This window comes from Thermobia domestica, chromosome 3 (assembly GCF_964235325.1).
Source record: "Thermobia domestica chromosome 3, izTheDome1.hap1.1, whole genome shotgun sequence".
In the NCBI taxonomy this organism is placed as follows: Eukaryota; Metazoa; Arthropoda; class Insecta; order Zygentoma; family Lepismatidae; genus Thermobia; species Thermobia domestica.
Window position 1 is genome coordinate 84,431,109 of NC_137456.1, and position 23,148 is coordinate 84,454,256.

Genomic DNA, 23,148 nt, shown 5'->3' on the forward strand with positions numbered 1-23,148 from the left:
AAGCTTAAGAAAACAAACCACCTTATTGTTATTATTACTTTTAAGTGCCATGTATTTTGCAGTAGCAGATTCTTATATTTGTAATATCTTACTTCCAGTGTGATGACGTCCTTTTTGATAGATACAATTGGCCTCTCCATTTTTGGAATTGAGTTGGACTCTGAAAACAGTGCCGACCATCCACTTGTGAAGCATTCAAGAAAAATTCTACAAATTCAGCATTCCGATTCAATATTTTCAGTTCTGCCAAGTAAGTAGGTGCTTAACTGTTGAAGTTTTACACTTTGGGTAATTTTACAGTAGTAGCATATTGTGTACTTACAAGCATTAATTTTCTGTGAAAACGTGGGGAATCGTTCATTGTTTTAAATATTTCATTATGCTTTGTCGGTTAATGGAAACTAGAACTCACGTTGGAGGAACGAGCTTCGATCGTATATGATTCGACCAGCGTGATGAAATATTGTTTACTTGGGCCTAAAGACTTAGATTTTATTCCAAGGGTAAAATGTAGATACTCAAGAGTATCAATGGAGCAGCTAAGATTTTCTATCAGCTAACTATTGGAATTCTTTATGATTGAAAGTAATAACTGAAGACTTAAATTTGTGGATTTGAGAGACGGGAGAAATCGTGCAGGTCTGTGATTTTCATAACAGCAAGACGTAGGTGGGTCAGATATTCTTCATCCCCGTGTTTAATTCGGAAATTACTCAACCTCTAACGTTCCTTGGTAAAAATAGATATCCTAGATCCTAACCTAGGTATCGTAGATGTTTTCTTTCCTTAGTACGTATTTCGGAAACTAGAAACCGCGTAAATTAGATTGAGTTTTTAATTTTTTTCTTTTGTTGTATGACTATCTAAAGAATGTACATTGCTTTCTAGTATCTAATGTCTGAGATATTGCACTTTAACTGTTTATTGTATGTGCACATTAAGCGACTCATTAGAAAGTATTAACTTAAATATAGTACTGGTATTGTGGTTCACAAAGGATTCTCATATTTCACCTACATAAATTGTTTCAAAATATAGGAAACTGTCTATTACTACTACAGCTTCTCGGAAGTTCTTTAAAAGTTCAGAAGTCTTTCTCTTAAAAACTTGTCGAAGACTCAATAAATGCTTCATTAGTTTTCTTTAATACTTGAAGGGTAATTGAATAATCAAGCATTTTTACTCTTTTTATCAAATTAATTCTATTTCACTTCTCATAAATTCACCCATTTGATTGTCCTTATGATTGATCTCGTGAATTAGGTTGCTAAGCATCTCCTTACACTTGATAGGTATACTACTACTCTTGATTTCAGCGTTATAGACCCCTATGTTTAAAGCCTTGTTATGCTAAAATGGTTGTCGACTATTCTGTACATTATACCTTGTTTTAATCGTTAAAGTATTTGCTACAAATTGGTGTATATGTAAGAGCTTTACGTGTAACTAGGAAAAAATTGAGTAAAAATGTACTCATTTTTTTCTTTTCTTTTTCTTTTTTTCTTTTTTTTTCTCTTCATAAACTAACCAGTTTCACATGATATACTTCAGAAACGACAGGTCTCTTAAAAACTCCATTCACACAGTTCAATATATGATTGTTACTGATTGCAATGAGCAAGTTTAGTCACCTTTATTCCTTTTATCTTCATGCAAATACCGATATTGTGATACCATGTGATTTCCGAATCCAGCAAATCTACAGACATATTTTAAACGATTTAGATAAAATATGTTATATCTATAAAACAAAAGTTAGTGTAATGTTGTAATATCCCAAATAATAAATTATATATTTAATCAGAAAGTTCTGGACTCTTTCACGGAAAAAATTCTCACTGCCAGCTGATTCCCTTCGTGCGACGTTTTACAGAATTCGCATACGCAGAAGGCTAACGCATCACCAGTGTGAGAGAGGAACTCTGTCAGACTTCGCTGTGGCAACGCTGCAGTTCCTCTGTTGCCGGACATTCTGCCTCTTGAGAGAAGGCAGCGAGCGTGATTTAACAAGAGAAAAAAATATGTAACAAATTCTACTTTAAAACAAAAAAGCTGTGCATAATTCTAAACGTCTTTTTAAAGAGAATTTCACACATTTAATCACGCATACATTTTTAAATAATTGCTTTAAATACTTACTTGATCATTCGTCCGGATCCGAATCCAGGATTTCACTATCGCTGCTACTGCTTTAAGCTTCGTCCGAATCTTGTCTATTGATTGTGAAGGGTTCCAAAGCAACACCCAAATATTCTTGCATAGTTGAAAGATTCAAGTTGAAAGATGCAAAAACCTTTGATAAATTCTAGTATCTACTGACCGTTCATCATGTTTGATTCTTTAACAAATTATTGTTCTGTTTCGACAAGTTTTATCGTTTGTTTACGAACTGAGATTATAAAAAAAAAAATCTTACCTAAAAACAAACAAAAATAAAACTTTATTCAGATGTAGGTAGCTGAAACAAAAGAACTTATTTGTTGCAACTTCCAATATTAATTCAGCAGTAGAATTATTCGATTTGTATTATACTGATAATTGTTTACTACCTATTTCTATAGTTACTATTCTTTCTTTTCAGTGATCTCGTCATTCGCATCACTTGATAACTTAGTTTTGAGGAAAGAAGCCACCAAATATTTCACTGAGCTCTGTCAAAATATTATCCGAGAAAGACAAAAGGAAGAGAAACCTCAGGTAAATAAGTTAAAGTAAATAAATAAATGTACGCAATTAGTTCAGTTTTGTTGTAAAAGGTCTGAGTAACTAGAATAAAATTACTTTCAATATTATAAATTTATACTTCATGGAAAGTCCGTGAGGAAAATATGATCAAAATTTGAGTAGCCAGGCGGAAGATGTACCTGTAATCTTGAAATTTTATTTTTTCATTACTTATTGACTTGATATGTTAGTAAGGCCATGTTAAGATTATTTTTAAAATAATTGTAATTTACTTTTTTTTTCTTTCTTTCGTTTCGTCCAACTAAAGACCACGCTACTTCAATTGTTTCTTCCAGGCTTTGACATTTGCCCAGTGTTCCTTCGTTCATAGTTAATGTTGCTTCTTTCTCAATTGCCCATGTCTTTCACGTTTTCAGCTTCTACTTCGTTGAAAGCTCTGATGTTTTTGGAAGTTTTTCTTAACGGTTCCAGCTCTTTGATGATATTATTATTGTTATTATTATTATTATTATTATTATTATTATTATTATTATTATTATTATTATTATTATTATTTTACAATTGCGTTATTACGTAATAATTGAACAACATGAATTTGTGAAAACCAAGTCGATAACAATAAACTTTCTACAAAGTACAGATTTTATATACGAAGCATTACCTCCCCCCCCCTAAAAAAAATGCTGACCTGTCAAAAACATTTTGTGGTCGTACAAAATTCTTCGTTACTATAAAAGTTAGCTCTTCTAAGTGTATTACCTTTTTTGTTAAAAAGTTTTCTTAACAATAGAACTTTTAGAGTAAGAGCAAATGTTTTATCAGAAGGAAATGTTTTAAGGGGTATTCCGAGGGTAAGCCGTAGAACCATTATTACGAGGGCTGGAAAGAAAAAAGTGGCAACAGACAAATCATTCACGAACCCTTTATTGGACAATCATGAAACTTCTACAAGCCTTCACTGTAATCCCCTGCAGCATCTTGCACCCGTTGCCAGATGTGGGGAAGTCGCAGGATACCAGCAGCAGTGCCCTCTTTGTTGATGTCTGCAAGAGAGCGCCCTATAGCTCGAAGTATGGCATATCTGCTGTAGAAACGCATCCCTCGCAGTGGTTCTTTCATCAAAGGGACCAGATTGAGTCACATGGACTCATGTCCGGTGAATAGGGTGGGTGCTCTTGAACCTCCCACCCCCATCGTGCAAACAGGTCCCTCACAACTCCTGCGTTGTGACAACAGGCGTTGTCATGCAAAACAAAGGGTGGATCCCTGATGAAGTTGGGTCGTTTCCTGCGGAGTGCAGGACGATGATGTTCGATACGGCAATGCGTCATTCCCGCATGCTTCACGTAGTCCGGAGTGACATTCCGTGGCGTTTTTACCACGGGCCACTTCGATCTTTATCCATGAACGTTGTTCTAACTTGGAAAACATCACCTTTAGAGCCAACCTGCATTCAACACACTTCACTACGATCACTGCCGCACCAACACTAGCGCCACCACCCGCGTTGTATAGCTCCACCCACCCGCTACAAGTGTTACCAACTGCAGCTCGCTCAAAGTTCCCTGTGCGGGGATGGGACAGTGTTGCCACTTTTTTCTTTCCAGCCCTCGTATTTACAGTTTTTATTAATGACATAGTGCACAACCTCGGAAATGTAAATGTTTTATTATATGGTGACTAGGTAAAACTTTTTAGAATGGTGATCAGTATAAATGACATGACATATGCATTCAGAAGGCATTAGATAGTATCTATAAGTGACCTTGTGATAATGGCATGAGCATAAATAGAGCCTTTCTATTTCAACTGTGCCCCTTCTGGCGCTATTGTCGATGTGTGTTTTCCCGTACCACCCTCAAAAGAGGAGAAACAAGTTGCTGCGATCGAGATCTTTCAATTGTTGGATGCGGAAGCGTTGCCACAATGAATTATTTCACGGACTTCGCTGTGCACTGTGTTGTTAACCATTCTAAGTAGCCTACCATCTTCACTTGTCAAGACCAATTGACTGAATGACAAATTGGCAACAGCTGAGGTCATTTACTTCTTTTCCCTACGCAAAGGGAGGGTTTTATCCGTGAGAGGGGGCGGGAGTGGGGCCGAAGTATAGTTCGCATAGTTTCTGAGGGCACAGGTGGAATAGACAGGCTCTAGTAGTAAATGCAAGCATGTAAAGAGAACTCATTAGTGACTAAATATAGGAAAAATGGTAAATCGATAGATGAGATAGAATCCAAGGATCTTGAGGTAACACGGCTCTCAGCTCACATTTAGTCTTCATGTGATTGATATTATTAAACAGGCAAACACAGTTAATTGGCAATAAACTGTATAACTTCAAGAACTATAACACTCACTGTATATAAGGCTGTTCAAACTCTTGTCACTCCTAAACTTGAGTTGAGTTGATTTTAGTTTAGCGTCCCTTTCAGCAGCGAGGCTATATGAGACGTGGACCTACTGATTAACGTGGAATCCGAACCACATGAGCTCCCGCCGGGAATCGAACCCGGGTCTCCTACTCCTAAACTTGAATTTGCAAATACGATTTGGATAACAAATGATGACAAAATAGAAAAATTTTTAAAGTACGTAAATTTTTACTTGCATTTATATCAGATAATACTGGGACTATGAGCGATTCGTAGAGGTCTTTAACCTAGATCTTTTTGTCATGAAGAAGAGAACAACAAGCGTTGAAATTTACAGATTTAATATTAGAAAGCAAACTATACAATCAGTATATAGTTGATAACATTTCATTCGGAGTACCAATATTACGGAGTAAGAAAAATAAATCTGTTGTGTACAAATGATGCAAAGCACTCAATTATAAGTAATTTACTTTAGTATTTTTAATAATAGAGAAACAGAATCCAAGAAATTAAGGGTATGATGAACTTTTATTACTATGTATTATGTTATAACCAACAATAAAGCTAAAATTCATCATTTTAGCCTCCCTGGGCAAAAAGTACACATTTTGAACGAACGTGCCTAAAGCTTGTCGATTCACTTCTTTTTCGTTTTCACTTTGCTGAATTATTTGTGAGTGCAGGCACGTAGCCAAGAACGGGGGTCCGGACCCCACCCTTTCGAGACCAGAAATGAAAAATATTAAGGAATGATGAAACAAAATGAAATGAGAAAAAGAAGGATCAGCGTTAAAAATATTTAAAAAAAAATTACAGGAAGCTTTTGTTTACTATTTCTTATGAGGAGATTTATTAGTTGCAATACATGGTGGCAAGGTGAGAGAGAGATTCTGGAAGAGTCAGGGAATTTGAAATTTCTAGAAAAGTTACGAAATTCTCAGAATTTCTGCTACTAGTCAGGGAGATATTAAGCTTCCGAAAGCATAGTGCAATTGTGTAGCAGCGTGGACATTTAACATAATTTTTCTTCAACGCATCCGTGCAGTATCAAACATGTTATTTCAAAAACAATTTTCTACTGATCCTTTAACCTGTCATTTGGAACCGACGACAGTAGTTGACGGAATAATAAAAACAAAAATTTATGTGGAAAGAAAGTTCTGTTAGCATTTGATTCAACAGAGAAAGGAACGCAGATATTGTAAAATATTTTACAAGACATTATTGAGTATGTACTTTTTATACGGTAATAATAAATATGTACGTTTTATAATAGTTGAGGTCATAATGAAAGGAAAATTGTTATATTTGAATAAACAGAGGAAAGACATAAATATTGTAAAATCTTCAATACTTTGTTATTATTATTATTATTATTATTATTATTATTATTATTATTTTACTTGAGATTTCTTCATAGTTTATTAAAATACTTGCCAACATATACTCATTTTATTGTACTAACAAACCAATATATGTTGATACGAGTAGTTTAGATTGATCAAGCTCCTGAGTCTTCAGAATTTCATGTCACGTCCCCCCCTCCCCCGTTACGAAATCCTGATTAAACTAAAAAAATATATGTTCCAGTAAAATAGTTTAGAATGATCGAGTCCCTGGTGTGATGATCACAGTATTTTATGTCACGGACTTCCCTCCCCCCTCACGAAATTCTGGCTACGTGCCCGTGTGAGTGGATAGGAGTTTGTCCTTGAAGTCTGTCATTCTCCATTGAAACGGCTGTTACATGCTTTTCTGAATGGGATGTTTATCTAATTTTCCAGTTTTTCGTGTTGACTTTCGAAAGTTTGTGAAAGGTACGGTAATAAATACTCCATCTGTTTTTCGTAGAGCTTCTAAATCATTGCTTAAGTGCTCTTTACAAAGTTTTCAGAAAACATCACCTCATGCACGAATAAACTTTTAGCAAACTATACTTACTTTCCCATTTTCTTTGATATTTGAATTCCCGTTCAACGTCACTTGAAGATGGCTCCGACTCAATATCACTACTCACTGATATCTTAGAAGAAACAACTGGAATTGATTCTGCACTGTCAACTTCACTGCGAATGTTGCCGCTTGTAGAACATGGGTCACATTTAACACGTCGTCATTTGTTTAAAAAAGATAATAATGTCGCTTGTTTTGACATTTTAGCAAGGTGAAATGTCGACTGTTTCACACGCGTATTGATTCTTCAAAATATGCACCACAACACCACATACACAGGTAGGACTAATCAAATATTTACGTCTCTTCCAATTAAGTAACAAACTCGAACATGCAATAATATGTATAGATTTGCAATACATCTTTTCTTCCGCTACAATCAGTAGACAATGACAGGTTGGCCGTTGGCTTATTGCAAGCATAGGTTGTTATTTAATAGATCAAAATCTTATTTTATTTGCAACACCCTTACGCCTTCATCTTTGTACACTCATGTCCAAAATTATTGTCGCATGTCTATAAATACGTTGTTGTAGGAATATAATTTGATAACGAGTTCGCCCGGTATTTCTTATAATGTTAGTATGCGTATAATCGGCAAAGACATGTATGTGGCAAATTTCATGCCAAAAGAGCAGTAAATAAGAACAATAAAACGAAAATAAAACTTTCTTGTCCATTTAGCAACATTTTGTTTTACTCATTCTAATTTTCGTATTTATAAGTCTTTTCCTAATGAAATTTACCACAAATATTAATTTCTCGATTATACATACAGTATCAGTAATAAAAGTAGCCTGCAAGACAGTTATAGATATGCGACAATCATTTTGGACATGAGCGTACAATATAATGATAATATAGAAGTGATTAAGTGAAATAATTCTTTAGTAATCATAATTTTCTTTTTAATTTAAAAATATTTGTTTACTAAGCGCAAGTAGACAACAGGTTCTCACCAAATAATTATAATGAGAGGCCTGAGGCACCCGGAGGGAATTTTGTAGCTCCGGGGGAAAATTCCACCCCCCGGGTCACCCCGTGAAATCATCATTGCTTCTAGGTGTGAAATTGGATTAGATAATGATGTGAATGCAATAATGTTGTTTTCATAGTACAAACATAATTATATACTGTATTGAAAATTGTAATAAGAATGTTGGAAAAAAACAGTTGAAATATTTTTGATCTTTTGCAGAACAATGACTTTATTGGTCTATTGTTGGAAATTGCTGATGACGAGAAACAACGATTGAAGCAGGAGGACGAAAGTAAGGTTCCAGTACTTACCGATGAAGTTCTTGCAGCTCAGGTGAGTTCTGTTCTGTTCTGTTCTGTTCTTGAGACAGAAAAAAAAAATCGCGTAATGGAGAAATAAAAGAAAATGGAAACAAGTAGGTTTTACGCAAGCAAAAAAAAAAAAAAAAAAAAAAAGTCATAGCAAAGCTTTATTTTAAGCATACAATACAATAATATAAGAAATGTTCATACTCGCTAGTCTAGTATTTTTCCATTTCAAGATGCAATTAGTTGGACAATCTTTATAAGTACTTGAAACGAAACTTCAACACAATATGTTACGTATATTCTATATCCTAACTGAATCGATAGCGTTTTAGTAAATTTCTTGATTGCATTGAGTCTAAACATAAATTTGGTCAATAATTCGAAAACCAAAGATCAGTACACGATAATGTTTCACATACATACGAAGATCATAGCGGTTCCGTCATACCAAGTTTGATCAAGATCGGATTTATCGATAGCATGTGATATAGAATATTCTTTCACGACATTCAAACCCAATTTCGATAACCAATCATTTCGGAACCAAAGGTTTGCACACAATATTTCATGTGCTTACTAAGCTCGCGAAGCTCGGTTACACTGCTAATTGTGGTCAAAATGTGACAAGTTCTGTTGATCGCGTACAGCTTTTTAAACTAACACTTATCCCTGCAAATTCTATTCAACTTGCAGACTTGTAAATGTTGCGATACTTAGCTTAAAATAAAGCTGAAGGCATTTAATGCTAGAATACGCAGACCATAGTGAAATACATGGCTTTGAATTTAATTTCAAATGGTTCAGCCGTTTTCCCGTGATTCGATCACAAACTGTTTAATTTATATATTAGATTCCTCAGTCATACTAACAATTCTATTTAAAACAATGTATAACTTATTATAATGGAGTTTGAGGCTACAAGAATGTCTCCACCCTAGCGGAGTTGAAAATTTGAGAAAGAAAAGTTTGTAGACATCTAAGATAATGTTTGGTATTATAAATCAACTATTGTTAAGTAATTATTATATTATTATTTACGTAATAATCAGTTGCTAGGTTTCGGGAAAATTTAAATATAAGTTCTATAGTGTTGAAAAAGTGTCGTAAATATTTTCTGGTGAATGCTTTAGATCCATATTTAATATTTAGAAGCATAAAAACTTTCCTTTACATCTTTATAATGAATTATAGTACAAACCTAAGTCTTGAAAACTGTTTGTGTTACTATTCAATATAAGAATTGACGGTAAGATATCTTTTATAAATATATGTAAATAATAGTAATACTCAAGAATAAATTCAAAGATGGATTGAACTTAGAGCAGCAAAATTGAATACCATTGAGTTTATTGAAAAGATTGATCTTCAGGAGATTTGCATTACAATGGGTAATAGTTTAGATTTTAACGAATTAAGTAAGTATTGGCATAGACGAACATTTAATTCAGATACATATATTTGTTATTTGAATGCTTAAGTATATGTTCTGTAATAAATTTTCTTTCTTTTCTTCTTTTTTTTTCCTTTCGAAATAAGTTTAAACGGCTTAGACAAGAGATTGTGACTTTGGTCCCAGATTAGTGGGAACTATTATAATTGCTCTAATTCTTCACTAGCAAGGTTTTATAGTCATGACCAAGTTTTTTTTTTTTCCTTTTCCTTTTCCTTTTTCTTTTGTTAGTGTACAACCGCTGATGTGTAGTATATTTGATCAGGCATAAACATAGGACGAGTAACATTTTTTAACGTAAGAAAATTTCAGTGAAGGACTATTTCTTTACAGGTTCTTATTGTGATGTTGGCAGGCTATGTAACGACGAGGGATACTCTTTCATTAGCTGTTCATGCATTGGCTACCAACCCAGAAGTGCAGGAGACGTTGTATTCTCAATTGACGTCACATCTTGAGGAAAAGGTGAGAAGTTTTGTCATCAAAACCTGTTAGGTTCAGCATATAAAATATATGCTCATTTTGCTCATTTTTTTTCTCTTCTATGGGCGTGATTGTTAATGCAGTGATCATTTTATTATTTTTTTTTCCAACTTTCGTCGAAAACAAACTGAGTAGCTTTAGTTACATTAGGCGTGTAGTCAGGGAGGAACTGCCCAGTAAATTTTCCCTGTTGCTGTTAATTGTGACAAACACTGTTCCAAAATGGTATAATTCTTGAAAATCTGGGATAGAGATGCGATCTTCTCTTGTGTAGTTGACTGCTGGTAACACTCCCATCATCTCGGAGAAGCACAAAGTAAGATTTCGATGTTCTATTTCATGCTTCAATTTCCAGATGCTTATAGTCTGAAGCGCACTCATTTCTTTTCTACTATTATTTCATTTCATATGCAAACTATGAGAATTAAGGGGTTAGGCTATAGTTATTCTAATATTAACTGGGGCGTTAAATCTCGAAAAATAACTTCTCTCATGTTTCAGAACACAATTCGTAGGGTTTACCGGCTTGGGAACTTTCGCACGTAATTGCACATGATGAATACTATAAGCTCTCAATACTTAAGGAACCCTTCACAGATAATCATACGTTTATTTATTTATTTATTTATTTATTATCTGTCAGCTTTCGTACTGTGAAATAAAGAGATCTAACTCGGATGAATTTCACGAACTTTCGTCGCTACTTGATTCCTTTCGATTTTTAAATACCAGCTTAAATTTAGTTTGTTACGAAACTGTTTAGAATATGCTAGATAAGGATATAATCGCTTTCGTCATATCAAAATCGAGAAATAGTACTGTGTAATTGATATCTTTAAGTTTTATTTATATTGATGCAGGTTTCGATGTTCAATTTTTTTTTTTTTTTTTTTTTCGTCGTTTAGGAACTAGAAATCGATATATAATGAATAATGAATAATATGTAATATACTTAAAGAATTTGTACTATTGTTGTATAATAAAGTTATGATGTTATTTCACATTTTTATTCAGGTGTTTTCAAACTGTTTCTTGTGTTATTTCAGAAGGAGGGCGAGATTTCCTACGATGTTCTTAACAACATTGAATACTTGGATATGTTCGTCAGCGAAGTTCTTAGAATGTATCCCACTGAATACAGGTATTTTTTCTATTATTATTTTTTTTAATATTATACAATAAAAGGAACTGCTAGAAAGGTATCTCGTCTGTTATGAAAAAAGGCTGTTTACAAAGTTACCTACGAGGTCGTACATAAGTCAATAAATCTCAGGTAAAGTTGCTAGTTTTTCCTTTGTTTCAAAAGAGTACACGCAAAACTGGAAATTGGAATGAAGGAATAGTGAATCATTGTCTGAAGTAACTAGTACGACGCTTAACAAGCTATTCCTGGTACACAACATGCTTTTTTTATGTGAATGTGGGACAACGTTCACTCGAAAGATTAATTTGATACACAAGTATTTTGAGCGAAGAGAATGGAAGATGAAAGCGCGAGGAAGCTAGATCCTCTTTTCTCGCTTTCATTCCTTTGTAAGACAGCCATGACTTGCAATAATTGAAATATCGTACAACTGGAATACTATACCATAGGGAACACGAACAGTTTTCTGTTCTTACTTACCATGAACCTACACTTAAATTCGCAGTAAATTCAGTGAACAAGTTTTCGAAGTACAAATGACAGTTTGACGTATATTTGGTAAGCAGCGTGAACTACTTCGTGACACACCCGGCAGATGATATCACGAGAGCATTCTACGCACCGCTTGCTTTTTGCGCGTGAACTTCGTGAAAAACTGCTAATAAGATTGGCAGCTCGGTGGGACCGTGCGTTATCATCCATCAGGAGGAAGGTGGGATCCATCTGCACCCTGAAAAGGCGAACATACTGATGCAAAATGACGTCCCGATATACCTAACCTGTTACAGTTCCTCTGTCAAAAACGTGCAGGGATGTACGTGAACCAATCATAATCCCACACAGGTCCCTTTCAAGGACATTATGGGGTTGGTATCTGGTTTCTGGTTCACGCCAGATGATAACCCGGCGAGAACCACTGTTCAGACTATACCTGGACTCGTCCGTGAACATAACCTGGGACCACTGTTCCATTGACCATGTACTGTGTTCTTGACACCAGGCTTTACGGGCTCTCCTGTGAACAGGGGTCAGTGGAATGCACCTTGCAGGTCTCCGGGCGAATAAACCTGTCTGTTCAGTCGTCTGTAGATTGTGTGTCGGGAGACAACTGTTCCACTGGCTGTGGCAAGGTCCCGAGCAAGGCTACCTGCTGTACTCCGTGGCCGTCTGCGGGCACTGATGTTGAAATATCGGTCTTCTTGTGGTGTTGTACACTGTGGACGTCCCGTACTGTAGCGCCTGGACACGTTTCCTGTCTGCTGGAATCGTTGCCATAATCTTGAGATCACACTTCGTGGTACACGGAGGGCCCGTGCTACGACCTGCTGTGTTTGACCAGCCTCCAGTCGCCCTATTATTCTACCCCTCATAACGTCGGGGGCGCGGTGGCTCAGTGGTAGAGCGTTCACCTCTGGTGCTTGGGGTCCTGGGTTCGATCCCAGCCGCCGCCAAGTGAACTTTGTGGTGGACAAACACCGTGCTCGTGGGTTTTCTCGGGGTTCTCCCGTTTCCTCCCACTTTCTTCATTCCACCATTTTCACTCATCTCTCATTATCACCGTCTCCTTTAGCCTAATCGGCATAACCGTGGGACGTAAAACTCAAAGATTTCATTTCATTTTTCCCTCATAACGTCATCAATATGTGTTCTTTGAGCCATTTTCAACACACAGTCACCATTAGCACGTCTGACAATATCTGCACACTTACACGCTGCACCGTACTCTGACATGCACCAACATAGCGTGCACCAACACCTCTGCGTACTTACTGCTGCCAGCGCCACCGTGCGACGACCGCACCGCATGCACCGCACCGAATGGTCAAATGCACCGCATGGTCATACCCCGAGGTGATTTCCAACCGAAAACCGCCCACCAGAGTGTTTCACCATGTATCCGTATTATCCTTAATTTATGTGCACGAGTAATACAATCAAAGTTGCTATCATTCTCCCAAAGATCCTGCTTAATTATCCTCCCACTTCGTCTACACTCAGACTTTTCGACTTTATCCAAAGGTTTCTTTACCCTTAGGCTTTCCGAGTTTCTCAGGACTTCTGTACACCGTATTTCCCTTGTGAGCGACTTGCCCCGTCTAACTTACAAAATTAAATTTATCCGCATAAGTGAGTTTAACATTTACATACTAAAGAATTTCGTATTTTAGATAACCGAAATTTAATATCATAACTAAGTGTACAGTAAGACTTAATTTTCAGAAACTCGTTACTCGCTTGTACAGGTAATTTGACTTCCGATGAAACCGCATGGTGTATTTACTACTGTAAGCTCGAGCTGTATTTGAATTGTTTTTCAACTGCCTTCTATTATCACAATAAAAAACGAAAAGAGTAGCGGGAGATTGCTGCTAGCGGAAGCAGAAAAATTACAGTAAGTTGTAATGCAGAAATTCTTAAGAGGTTTTTGAAACCTTCTATACCTTATTATTTAACTTCTTAACTTCGCATTACTACAAGTCTGCTCGAGCTTCCGAGCAAAATAAGATACTTTCTGGTGTATACTCTGACCTTTAAGTTGTTAACGTCAAAACTAAGGTAACTGAGAACCATGGTGCGTGAAAGGTTGTTTGTGGCAAGTGATAGATAATAAACACCGAAGTTCAATGATAATGTTCCCCTCGCTTGTTACGTCGCGCATACATACACTTCGTGTATTTATAATTAGCAGGGCATATGCAAGAGAGATTCAGGGTTTTAACCTCCCCTTGAGCAAGATATAATGTTAAGCATCTACTATATTAAGATATGTATACAAACATCTGAATTATATCCGGCGGGAGCTCATGTGGTTTGGATTCCACGTTAATCAGTAGGTCCACGTCTCATATAGCCTCACTGCTGAACGGGACGTAAAACTCAGTCAACTCAACTCAACATCTGAATTATATGAAGTTGGCAGTTTGGACCCCCACCCGAACTTCGACGTACACCACTGATAATCTGTCAAACTTGGGATATTAGTCTGAAGAGTTCGTGCTTTACTTGGGTTCCATATATGTAATTAGAGTATTGAGTACCTACGTTTATTGTATTCTCAAGTGACTGAAAACAACACACAGCAACAATGTTTGTCCATACAATAAAATTTCTTCCGTTTCAGGCTGGAACGGTATTGCAATACTTCTACCGAATATGACAAGATTAAGATTGAGAAAGGAACCAAGGTATCGATTGCTACATATGCCATGCATCATAATGAAGAATTCTATCCGGAGCCAGAAACATTCGCCCCTGGCAGGTAAGTACCAGCGGTGCATGAAGTTAGATATAGGGTAGGAATGTTGGGAGAAGCCATGTAGCGCAGTGGTATATATATATATTTTAGAGTATAGAGCATACACGTGGAACTTTAAACGTAAAATTTCGGTGAGATATCTGGTAATACTAATAACCTTGCCAAAGTACACGTGGGGTAAGCTATCAATCAAACATGGATGTAAGTTACTGTTTTAAAAGCTAAACAACTATAATTAGAAGTATTTATTTTAGAGGTTCCATGTATGTAAAACCTGGCATATTTATTATCCAATTGGTCTTGCCAGGCCACTTTATAACATTATACAAATAAAACTAAACTCCTGAGCACCTTAGGGGAGCACGGGACTCCCGTGGTAGAACGCTTACCTCTAGTGCGTGAGGTCCTTAGTTCGATCCCTGGCCAAGTAAGTTTGTGCTGGACAACATAGTGCCCATAGATTTTCTTGGGGTACTCCATGTGATACTCATGTCTTCGGGGTGATTTGTAGTCATCACATAGGCTCCCTTCTCAATTATTGCTGGCTTTCTAGATGGAGTTTGCTACTTCCTTCTTTCACGCAGCTCCCTAATTGTCCTAATGGTACTGAGTGGATGCCGTAATGCCAACGCCATCTGATGAGTATGCATCTTTCTCTGACCCATCTTTCTTCTGAGTAAACCCAATACTGCTCGACTTCACTGATCTCACAACAAGCGGAATGTGTTCTAGTGCGGCTGGGACATTGGCGTTATACAAGTAGCGAGATGTAATTTTTGTCTTTAGTCAAAGATAATCGAATATCATTAATATAAATAAAATTGTAAATATGCAATAATCGTTCAGTCGAAAATAGTGCTCTATAGTTTACCACGTAGAGTTTACAGGAACTTTAATACTAAACAATTCTCCATATGGAATAAGCAGTTTCGCAGGTTCTATACATCGTAGGTTTAGGTTTATTTCCTGTATAACAGCCGTTTAATTCACAAGCAGAGTAAAGGCGTTAAGGAGTAACGACGCTCCTCCAGTGAGTGTCTTAATTTTTAAGTATCAGTTTCGATTCATATGGGAATAAAGAGAATACTTATTAAAAGAAAGCAAGTAAACTTAAGAAATTTAGTAACCTCGTAGTGCGCTTCATCAGTAGTTCAGAATTCACACAAATTGAATTGAGCCTCTAGACTGAAAGTAGGAAGCACAGAATACAGAGCTTTTGAAACTGTATTTTCCAAGGCAGTATATTAAGCAACAGTTAATTTTTGAACAATGTATATTAATTATTTCAAAGTTGATTTTCCGCTATCATGAATAAACTTGTCTAAAATTTCTTTTTAAAAGGTACATACATATATATCAAGTGAATGTGCTATATGCTTAACGTTAGAGTGGATCTTTAAGTTGAGCTTTTTCTGCTAACCGTAACCGTGACAAATCAAGGCTTGAACAGCAATAAATACTTTGATACACTATCGGAATCTCTTTGGAGAATGGTAACGAGGGTAAGGCTATACACCTGAAATGTAAAACAAATTTATTATTCAATAGTTTTAAACATAACACCGTTCATGGAAACATATCAGTTTTTAAGAATTTATTCAGATTTTTTTTTTCTCAAGTATCTCTCAAGTTTGACACTATTTGAATATGAACTGATTTTTCATCATTACTTTGTGCGTCCACTACGCATAAAGAAAGAAAAGGAAAAAAAAAGAGTATTCAATCACTTAGTACTGAGCATGACTACAAATAAATAAATAAAAATTCAGAAGTACTTCCTGTTTGTTCAGATTAAATGTAAGTTTATTGTTCTGAATAGAAAATCTTAATTTTCTGCGTTCGAATACTGAATAAAGATTTCTTAAAGAAGCTAACAATCATAACTTCCTTTTTCTCTCTTGAATAAATGTTTATGTTAAGATATTCCTTTACTACCTATATTCTTTCTAGATCTCTCTTAGCACTGATGGTTTTTAATATTATCTTATCTTTTTAATTAGTATGCAGAATATGTCTTAAGCGAAGTTTTTAGGAAAGAAAATAAAAACTTTTTGCAAGGAGAAAGGAATGAAACATTTCTATTGCATGCTGTCACTTACAGTATATTTTTGAAATTATTGGGTGCAATTGTATGCTTATGGTCATTTCACTAACAATACTAAGAAGAGAATAATTATAGTAATGTAGTTTAATAGTTCTAAATTTAAGTATATTTACTTAATCTTTGTTATACGGTACAATGTGAAGTATGTAAGAAATTATAGTTAAGCTTTTTGTCTACTTTTGTGTGGATTTTCCTTTGCTTTTCAAAACTAAAACTTCAACTATTTTCTTTCAGATTTTCTGCTGAGAACAAAGCCTCTAGAGATGACTACACTTACTTACCGTTCGGCCAGGGTCCAAGGAATTGTATTGGACTGCGATTTGCCATGTTGATCGAAAAACTGGCACTTGGATACTTAGTTCGAGATTTCAAATTCTCGGCTGTTGAGGAAACAAAGGTAAGATCACCACCCATTCCTTGTGAATTGCTTTACATCGTTGTCGGTAACGTCACACTTAATTTGCAAGTGTTCCAATTTCACCTCAATGCTGGTTTATATATACTGTACATATATATGTCATATATCATTAAAAAAAAAAAGTGTGTACAAGTTTACATACGAACACACAATGATTTTAACATTAATTACAGTAAAAAAATAAACATTTCTATAGTAACAATTGTTATAGGAAAAGTTTGTCTGATATGATTGTAAAGCTTTGTTTAGAGCTAAACTGCATTATAAATCTCATTTTTCTTATTCCTATCAAGTGAACTCTTAATTTACCGACCCTAGAGATTTATTCTTAAGCAAAACTCGTCCATTTTTCCTACAGGATCTTATTCTGGATGCTATTTAGTTATAAACGGTATTGACCGTAAAACTAGTAAATAGGAAAGTTGTGATTAAAATTTTTAATCAATTTATAGTTTGCAAAAAAAAAAAAAAAAAAAAGTACGAATAGCATCACTTCAGTTACTGTTCAGTTTTTGTTCTTCCTATTACATGTACGTTTTTTTCTTAACGTTCTAATAAATCATTTAGCGAAAGAGTTAATAGTTTACTTTCATGTTACAATATGCAAGAAACTAAACCATAAAATTTTTCGCTAAATGATTCATCAGATGGAATGGGAAAGAAATAGGAAAGAACAAACAAGCTAAGAACAAGTAGGAAGATAAAAGTGGGGAAGAAATAGAAAGAAAAAAACAATGAACCGAAAAGTTATAAAAGTTTTTTTTTTTTTTTTTTTTTTTTTTTTTTTTTTTTTTTTGAAAGCCCCAAAGTTTTGTTTCATAAAAAATTAAATTTACAGATTTAAACTTAGTGTAAATCGTATCGTGCATTTACCTTACAAATATCTCGTAAATAACTTTTATGTCAACAGTTTCTGATCTGTTTAGTGCACACTAACTTATTATAACCTCAATATTAAAAGAAAAAAAAATGAAAGAAAAACGTTTTGTCCGTTGCCATAGAAACCGTCGTTTCTAGGGCAACAGATCCTGTCACGGTTAGCCAAAATTGAAAGAAGACGTAAAAATTTAACGAAGATAAAAGAGCTAATGTAGAGTTGGAGAGGAGTCGCTGAAATTAATTTTCTTTAACGAGGACGATTACGAAAGATCACTTACTGATTGAAATCCAGATTATTTTCCAATAGAGTAACTTCCAATAAACCTTTTGTTATTGTTAATTATTCCATATCGGACTCCCGAAGAAAACTTATCGAAACAACTTATTGACCGTGCCAATAGCGACTACTCTCAATCATGACTCCGTTTTCTTTCATTTAGAAATAAAAAAAAAAAAGAGAAGAAAGTAGAAGGGTAAAAGAAGGAGGTAGGTAAAGAAGAAAGAAAAGAAATAGGGTATTTTAATGAGAAACAGATTACTGGATAATTCCGGAAATATAGTAAAAGGTCGGGAAAGTCGTTGAAAGATGAATCATTCTAAATGTTATTAACAACTAATCAATTTTGGAATGCTTCGGAATAGACACATGTTCCCTCATACCACCCAGACCTAGCTCCAGGCACCACGATCATGGGGTTGCCCAGACCTAGACCTGGAAATGAGAAAAGTGAAATTTAATTCTTTGTAAAGTTATTCCAACCGGTGATTGATAACTATCCAGCATCTGAACTCTGTCCTCTAGGATCAACCACACATATGAATTAGCCAAGAGGGGAAAAAAAAACTTATTAACTCAATATAAATTTATGTGTCGTATCAATAAAAGGTTCGACTTCCTGGAAGAAAGATGTCGTATTTAGGCTTATCCTGCTATTTTTGCTTCACTCCTCGAGCCGATTTAAACCGTTAGTGACGGTCCTTCATGACCTAGGTTATTTACCTTAACACATATATTAAAACATGACACATATATTACAGATGTTAATATGACAAATGATATCACTAGAATTGCTTATATTAAATCTATCATGCATTCACTCGCTCACTCACTCAGGACAGTGTATATATGGTTAAAGGAAACCAACTAACTACAAGGGTACAAATAGTTTATTACATTCATAGTGAAAAAAGAAAGACAAACATATAATTATGAAGAAAATATTAAAAGCACAAGTTCTTGGTTATATATTAATAGAGTACATAGTATTATATTTTAGTAATTTTTTTATATATTCAATCATATTGACGAAAGAAAAGAAAAAAAAATAATTACATATATTGTATCTTAGGCATGCTAAATCAAAATAATGATTTGCGACATACGAAAAAAAAAACACTTATTTCACTTAAAAAAAAATTGGACAAAGAGGAAAGAAAAAAAACTTTTAGGTGTATTAAAACTCATATGAGTCTCTACCTCACGTCGAGATATTAAAATATTAATAATTTCGAGCGTCCAAATCACAACTCACGCACTAGTCGTAGTGTCCAAAACGTTTCGCTCCATTTAACTTAATTTGTGTTTATACATATATATATATCTATATATATATATCTAGTGGTTTACGAAAAAAAACATTCATCGACTATATTTGGTTTATAACTCTTAACAGATTGTATCTGCAATCGCACACTGCTACGTTTATATCCATCTAGGGATTTCGAGAAAATCACTTTCACTAGAGGAAGTTTCTCCTCTTAGACGGTCTATTTCCAAACTTATTAATCGAATAATTTCAAGTTATTTATCCAACACTGGGACACTTCACGAGACCTTTCATTAGGATCACTTTCGTATATGTTTATACATGGTTCGGATTTAAAAAAAATGATCTTCCACAGGTGTACGGAGTATGATGGTTCAAATTGAGGATAAAAAAAAAACTGGTCAAGTCATAGGATACACATGTAGGTGAGAAGGATTCAAGGTGCACTTTCCACAATGGTTTTAGGTTAATTGTTCAGGGATAATATTTGTTATGATGTGGATTACGTTTAGACCTGCCGATATTTTTTCAATGCATGCCATTATATAAGTACAGAGGTTATCACTTACATTGATTCAGAGGAAAAGGAAAATTACTTAAGTGCACGGCGGTATTCTTAACAAAATCTACATTCTTAAATTCGTCGGAAGACTTCTGGTAAACTATAGCAACCAATACACGTCTAGGGGGACAGACACGAGCGCTCTTACATATATTCATAATACATTTAATATCAAACTTTTACTTTAACATCATATTCACATACTAATTACACATACATTTCGAAGTATTTATTTCTCTCTCTATATATATATATTTATAATAAATGCGCACACATTTAAATTAATCACCCCTACAATAAATTCTAAGAAGGTCGCAACATTGTCTAAGAAAACAAATGACTTCCAACATTACATTTGGAAACAAATTAAATTTTATCTGATACCGCGCGTCTATAAATTTTTAACTTTTATATAATCAATTCGTGTTTAAATCATGAAGGAAAAAAAAAAAAACTTTGTGAGGCAGGCACGTAACACAGAGCATTTTTAGATATAACTAGGTAAATCAAAATACAATTTCTGGGCCCAGGTTAACTACAAGGTAATTGAAAACCAAAACAGAAAGGAAAGTGACCAACGGATTAAAAAAAAAACTTAAGAGGAACGACGGTGAAAGAACGTAATCGAAGTGTCGTCAAATACTAAGTCTTTGTTCATTTCAGCGATAGGTCAAAATGTGATGGAGGACCCAATCATTATCTACTCCATTCATGAATCGTGTCTTGCAACGTCTCAGCTGGTAATTTCAGATCAGAGTTGTACGTTAAATAAATCGTAAGCAACAAGTTCAAACTCTTGGGGGGGGGGGGAAGGTTGAAAAAATTAAAAAAACTTGAAGAAATGAAGACAGAGAGAGAGATAGAGAAGAAGGAAGACGAAGAATAGGGGCGCCAAAGACTTAAGTGAGAAATAACTAACGCTACAAAGTTAGAAGTCGAATTTCGCTCTCAACAAAATCCATAGCCAAAATATTCTTAACATGCCAGAAAGGGTGGTCTACTCAAATACGTAGACTCAAGGGGCGTCCTGCTGCCAAGGATGCAAGTTCTGTGTCCATCAGATCCCAATCCCACAAGAGTTGGCTTGTAAGATTGAAATCCGATCCCCGTATCCGGCCCAGACCAGCAGGATAAAAGGAGAGGGGGGAAAGGGACCAGGTAACTGCGTCCCCAATTTTGAAATCTCTAAGAAAAAAAAATATTCGACCCCTTAGAAAACTAAGAAGGTTCGAGGACAGTAATGAAACTAGAATAGAAGTATTAGCTAAGATATCCCTAACTAATGATTTGCCGAAATAAAAAAAAAATTAAATAAACTGAATTTTGGATCGGTGATTTCTATTGCCAAACTTCACCGATAGCTACCCTGCGCAGACACGCCACAGTCTGGGATGTCGTTAATTTCCCTCGTCTAATTAAACTAAGAAAAGAAATGAAAATACTTAAAGGGACATGGGGTCGACATCCGGGTACGCGAAAATAAATTTCAATAACTAATTGTTTTGATTCTGTACCCAGTCAGAGCTGTCGCCTCCATGAACATTGTAAGCTAGCCTGAGTAGGTAACGTGAAGAAAAAAAAAAATCTCACGGAGTGGTACATTCTATTTTTAAAACCGACCAGAAGATATGATTCACTACAGCCCTGTTGTCTAACTACTATTGTCTTTTCATAATTTATTATTCAATATGTCTAGTCAGCGATTATATGATGCTACCCATTCTATCAGATGGTATTACTATGGTTGATTACTATTATGACACATAAACTACAAAGTATTACCGTAGTCCGACTATATATCGCCCTCCGGTCCGCGTGATATTATGGTGCAGGGGTCAGAACCTGAGATGTTTGTAGTTACACGTATCTATTCAATATTTATATATCAACACGCGGCGAAGTATTCACTGGGCTACTATATATTTAACTATATGGGTGTCCTATATTCTATATTCATTTACTACAATATTCATATACTTATTAATATTCATATTCACATTAATATTCATTTGCCACGACGCTATATTCTACAAACACCCTGTTTCCTCTATCTACGCCCAGCCTATTTACACATTTCATCATAATACTTTAAAATCTATAATCACTACAAACATTTTCCCATTCCGATCACCGCACGACAACCTCACTCGAACCCAAGACTCTTTTACCACACACACAATACTATGTAATACTTGGTAGCTTTATTAAGAACGAAAGAAAAAAAAATCCTATGTATGTTCACTGAAAATAGAATTATCTGCGATAATGTCTAATGTTTATAAAATTCTGCATCAACAATGAAATTCTACAGCCACGAAGAAAAATGGACATTTAATATATTTTCAAAGCGAAGAACTAGCATCATATCGCCCGACTTCTGTTAAAAATTTACGTATTGTTTATTTATTTAAATATTTAGATTTCTAGACTATGCAGAATGTTGAAACTTTCAGAATATATTAATTTTGGGTCACTTGACCTAACTGTACATTCATATGGGCTGTGAATTATACCTTCTAGGTTTTATTTCGGAAAGAAAGGTCAATTTCATGAAAACTAAATCACTAAGCACCTCGACGGAAGAATGGCGGTTAGTACTGACTTCTGACACTAGGGCTAGCGACGATGTAATGAACCCTTGAACAACTGAATGTGACCTTGTACACGGAATTATTATACTATATTACGTTCACTTAATGACGGAGTAATAAAAATTTATCGCATAGTAAATACTACACTGTCCAACACACTCTTTCATCACTTAATTATCACTATCACTGATACTACATTACAAATATACACATACTACTCGAACTACAAGACACATCATGCCACATTCATACTACACACTACATTAATACATGTTATACTAATAAATATACACAGAAATCATTCAGATTTTACCATGTTAAATCGGCTCTATGAAAGGTAACGAAAGGAAAGAAATGAACAGGGCCAACTGGCCCTTATATTTACTAAATCATATTCTTTACTCGACCTAT

General features: G+C 35.1%; 1 protein-coding gene across 1 annotated transcript in view; it reads left to right on the top strand.

The window, feature by feature from the left end:
- The window catches only part of LOC145680563 (cytochrome P450 3A16-like), a 148,715-nt gene that overhangs the window by 102,863 nt on the left and 22,704 nt on the right, over positions 1-23,148 (top strand). Inside the window, exons 7-13 of the mRNA XM_081751198.1 lie at positions 99-250; positions 2,582-2,697; positions 8,215-8,328; positions 10,087-10,218; positions 11,283-11,377; positions 14,502-14,639; positions 16,975-17,137. Of these exons, the coding sequence (XP_081607324.1) occupies positions 99-250; positions 2,582-2,697; positions 8,215-8,328; positions 10,087-10,218; positions 11,283-11,377; positions 14,502-14,639; positions 16,975-17,137 (910 nt within the window). The remainder of the gene's footprint in view (positions 1-98; positions 251-2,581; positions 2,698-8,214; positions 8,329-10,086; positions 10,219-11,282; positions 11,378-14,501; positions 14,640-16,974; positions 17,138-23,148) is intronic.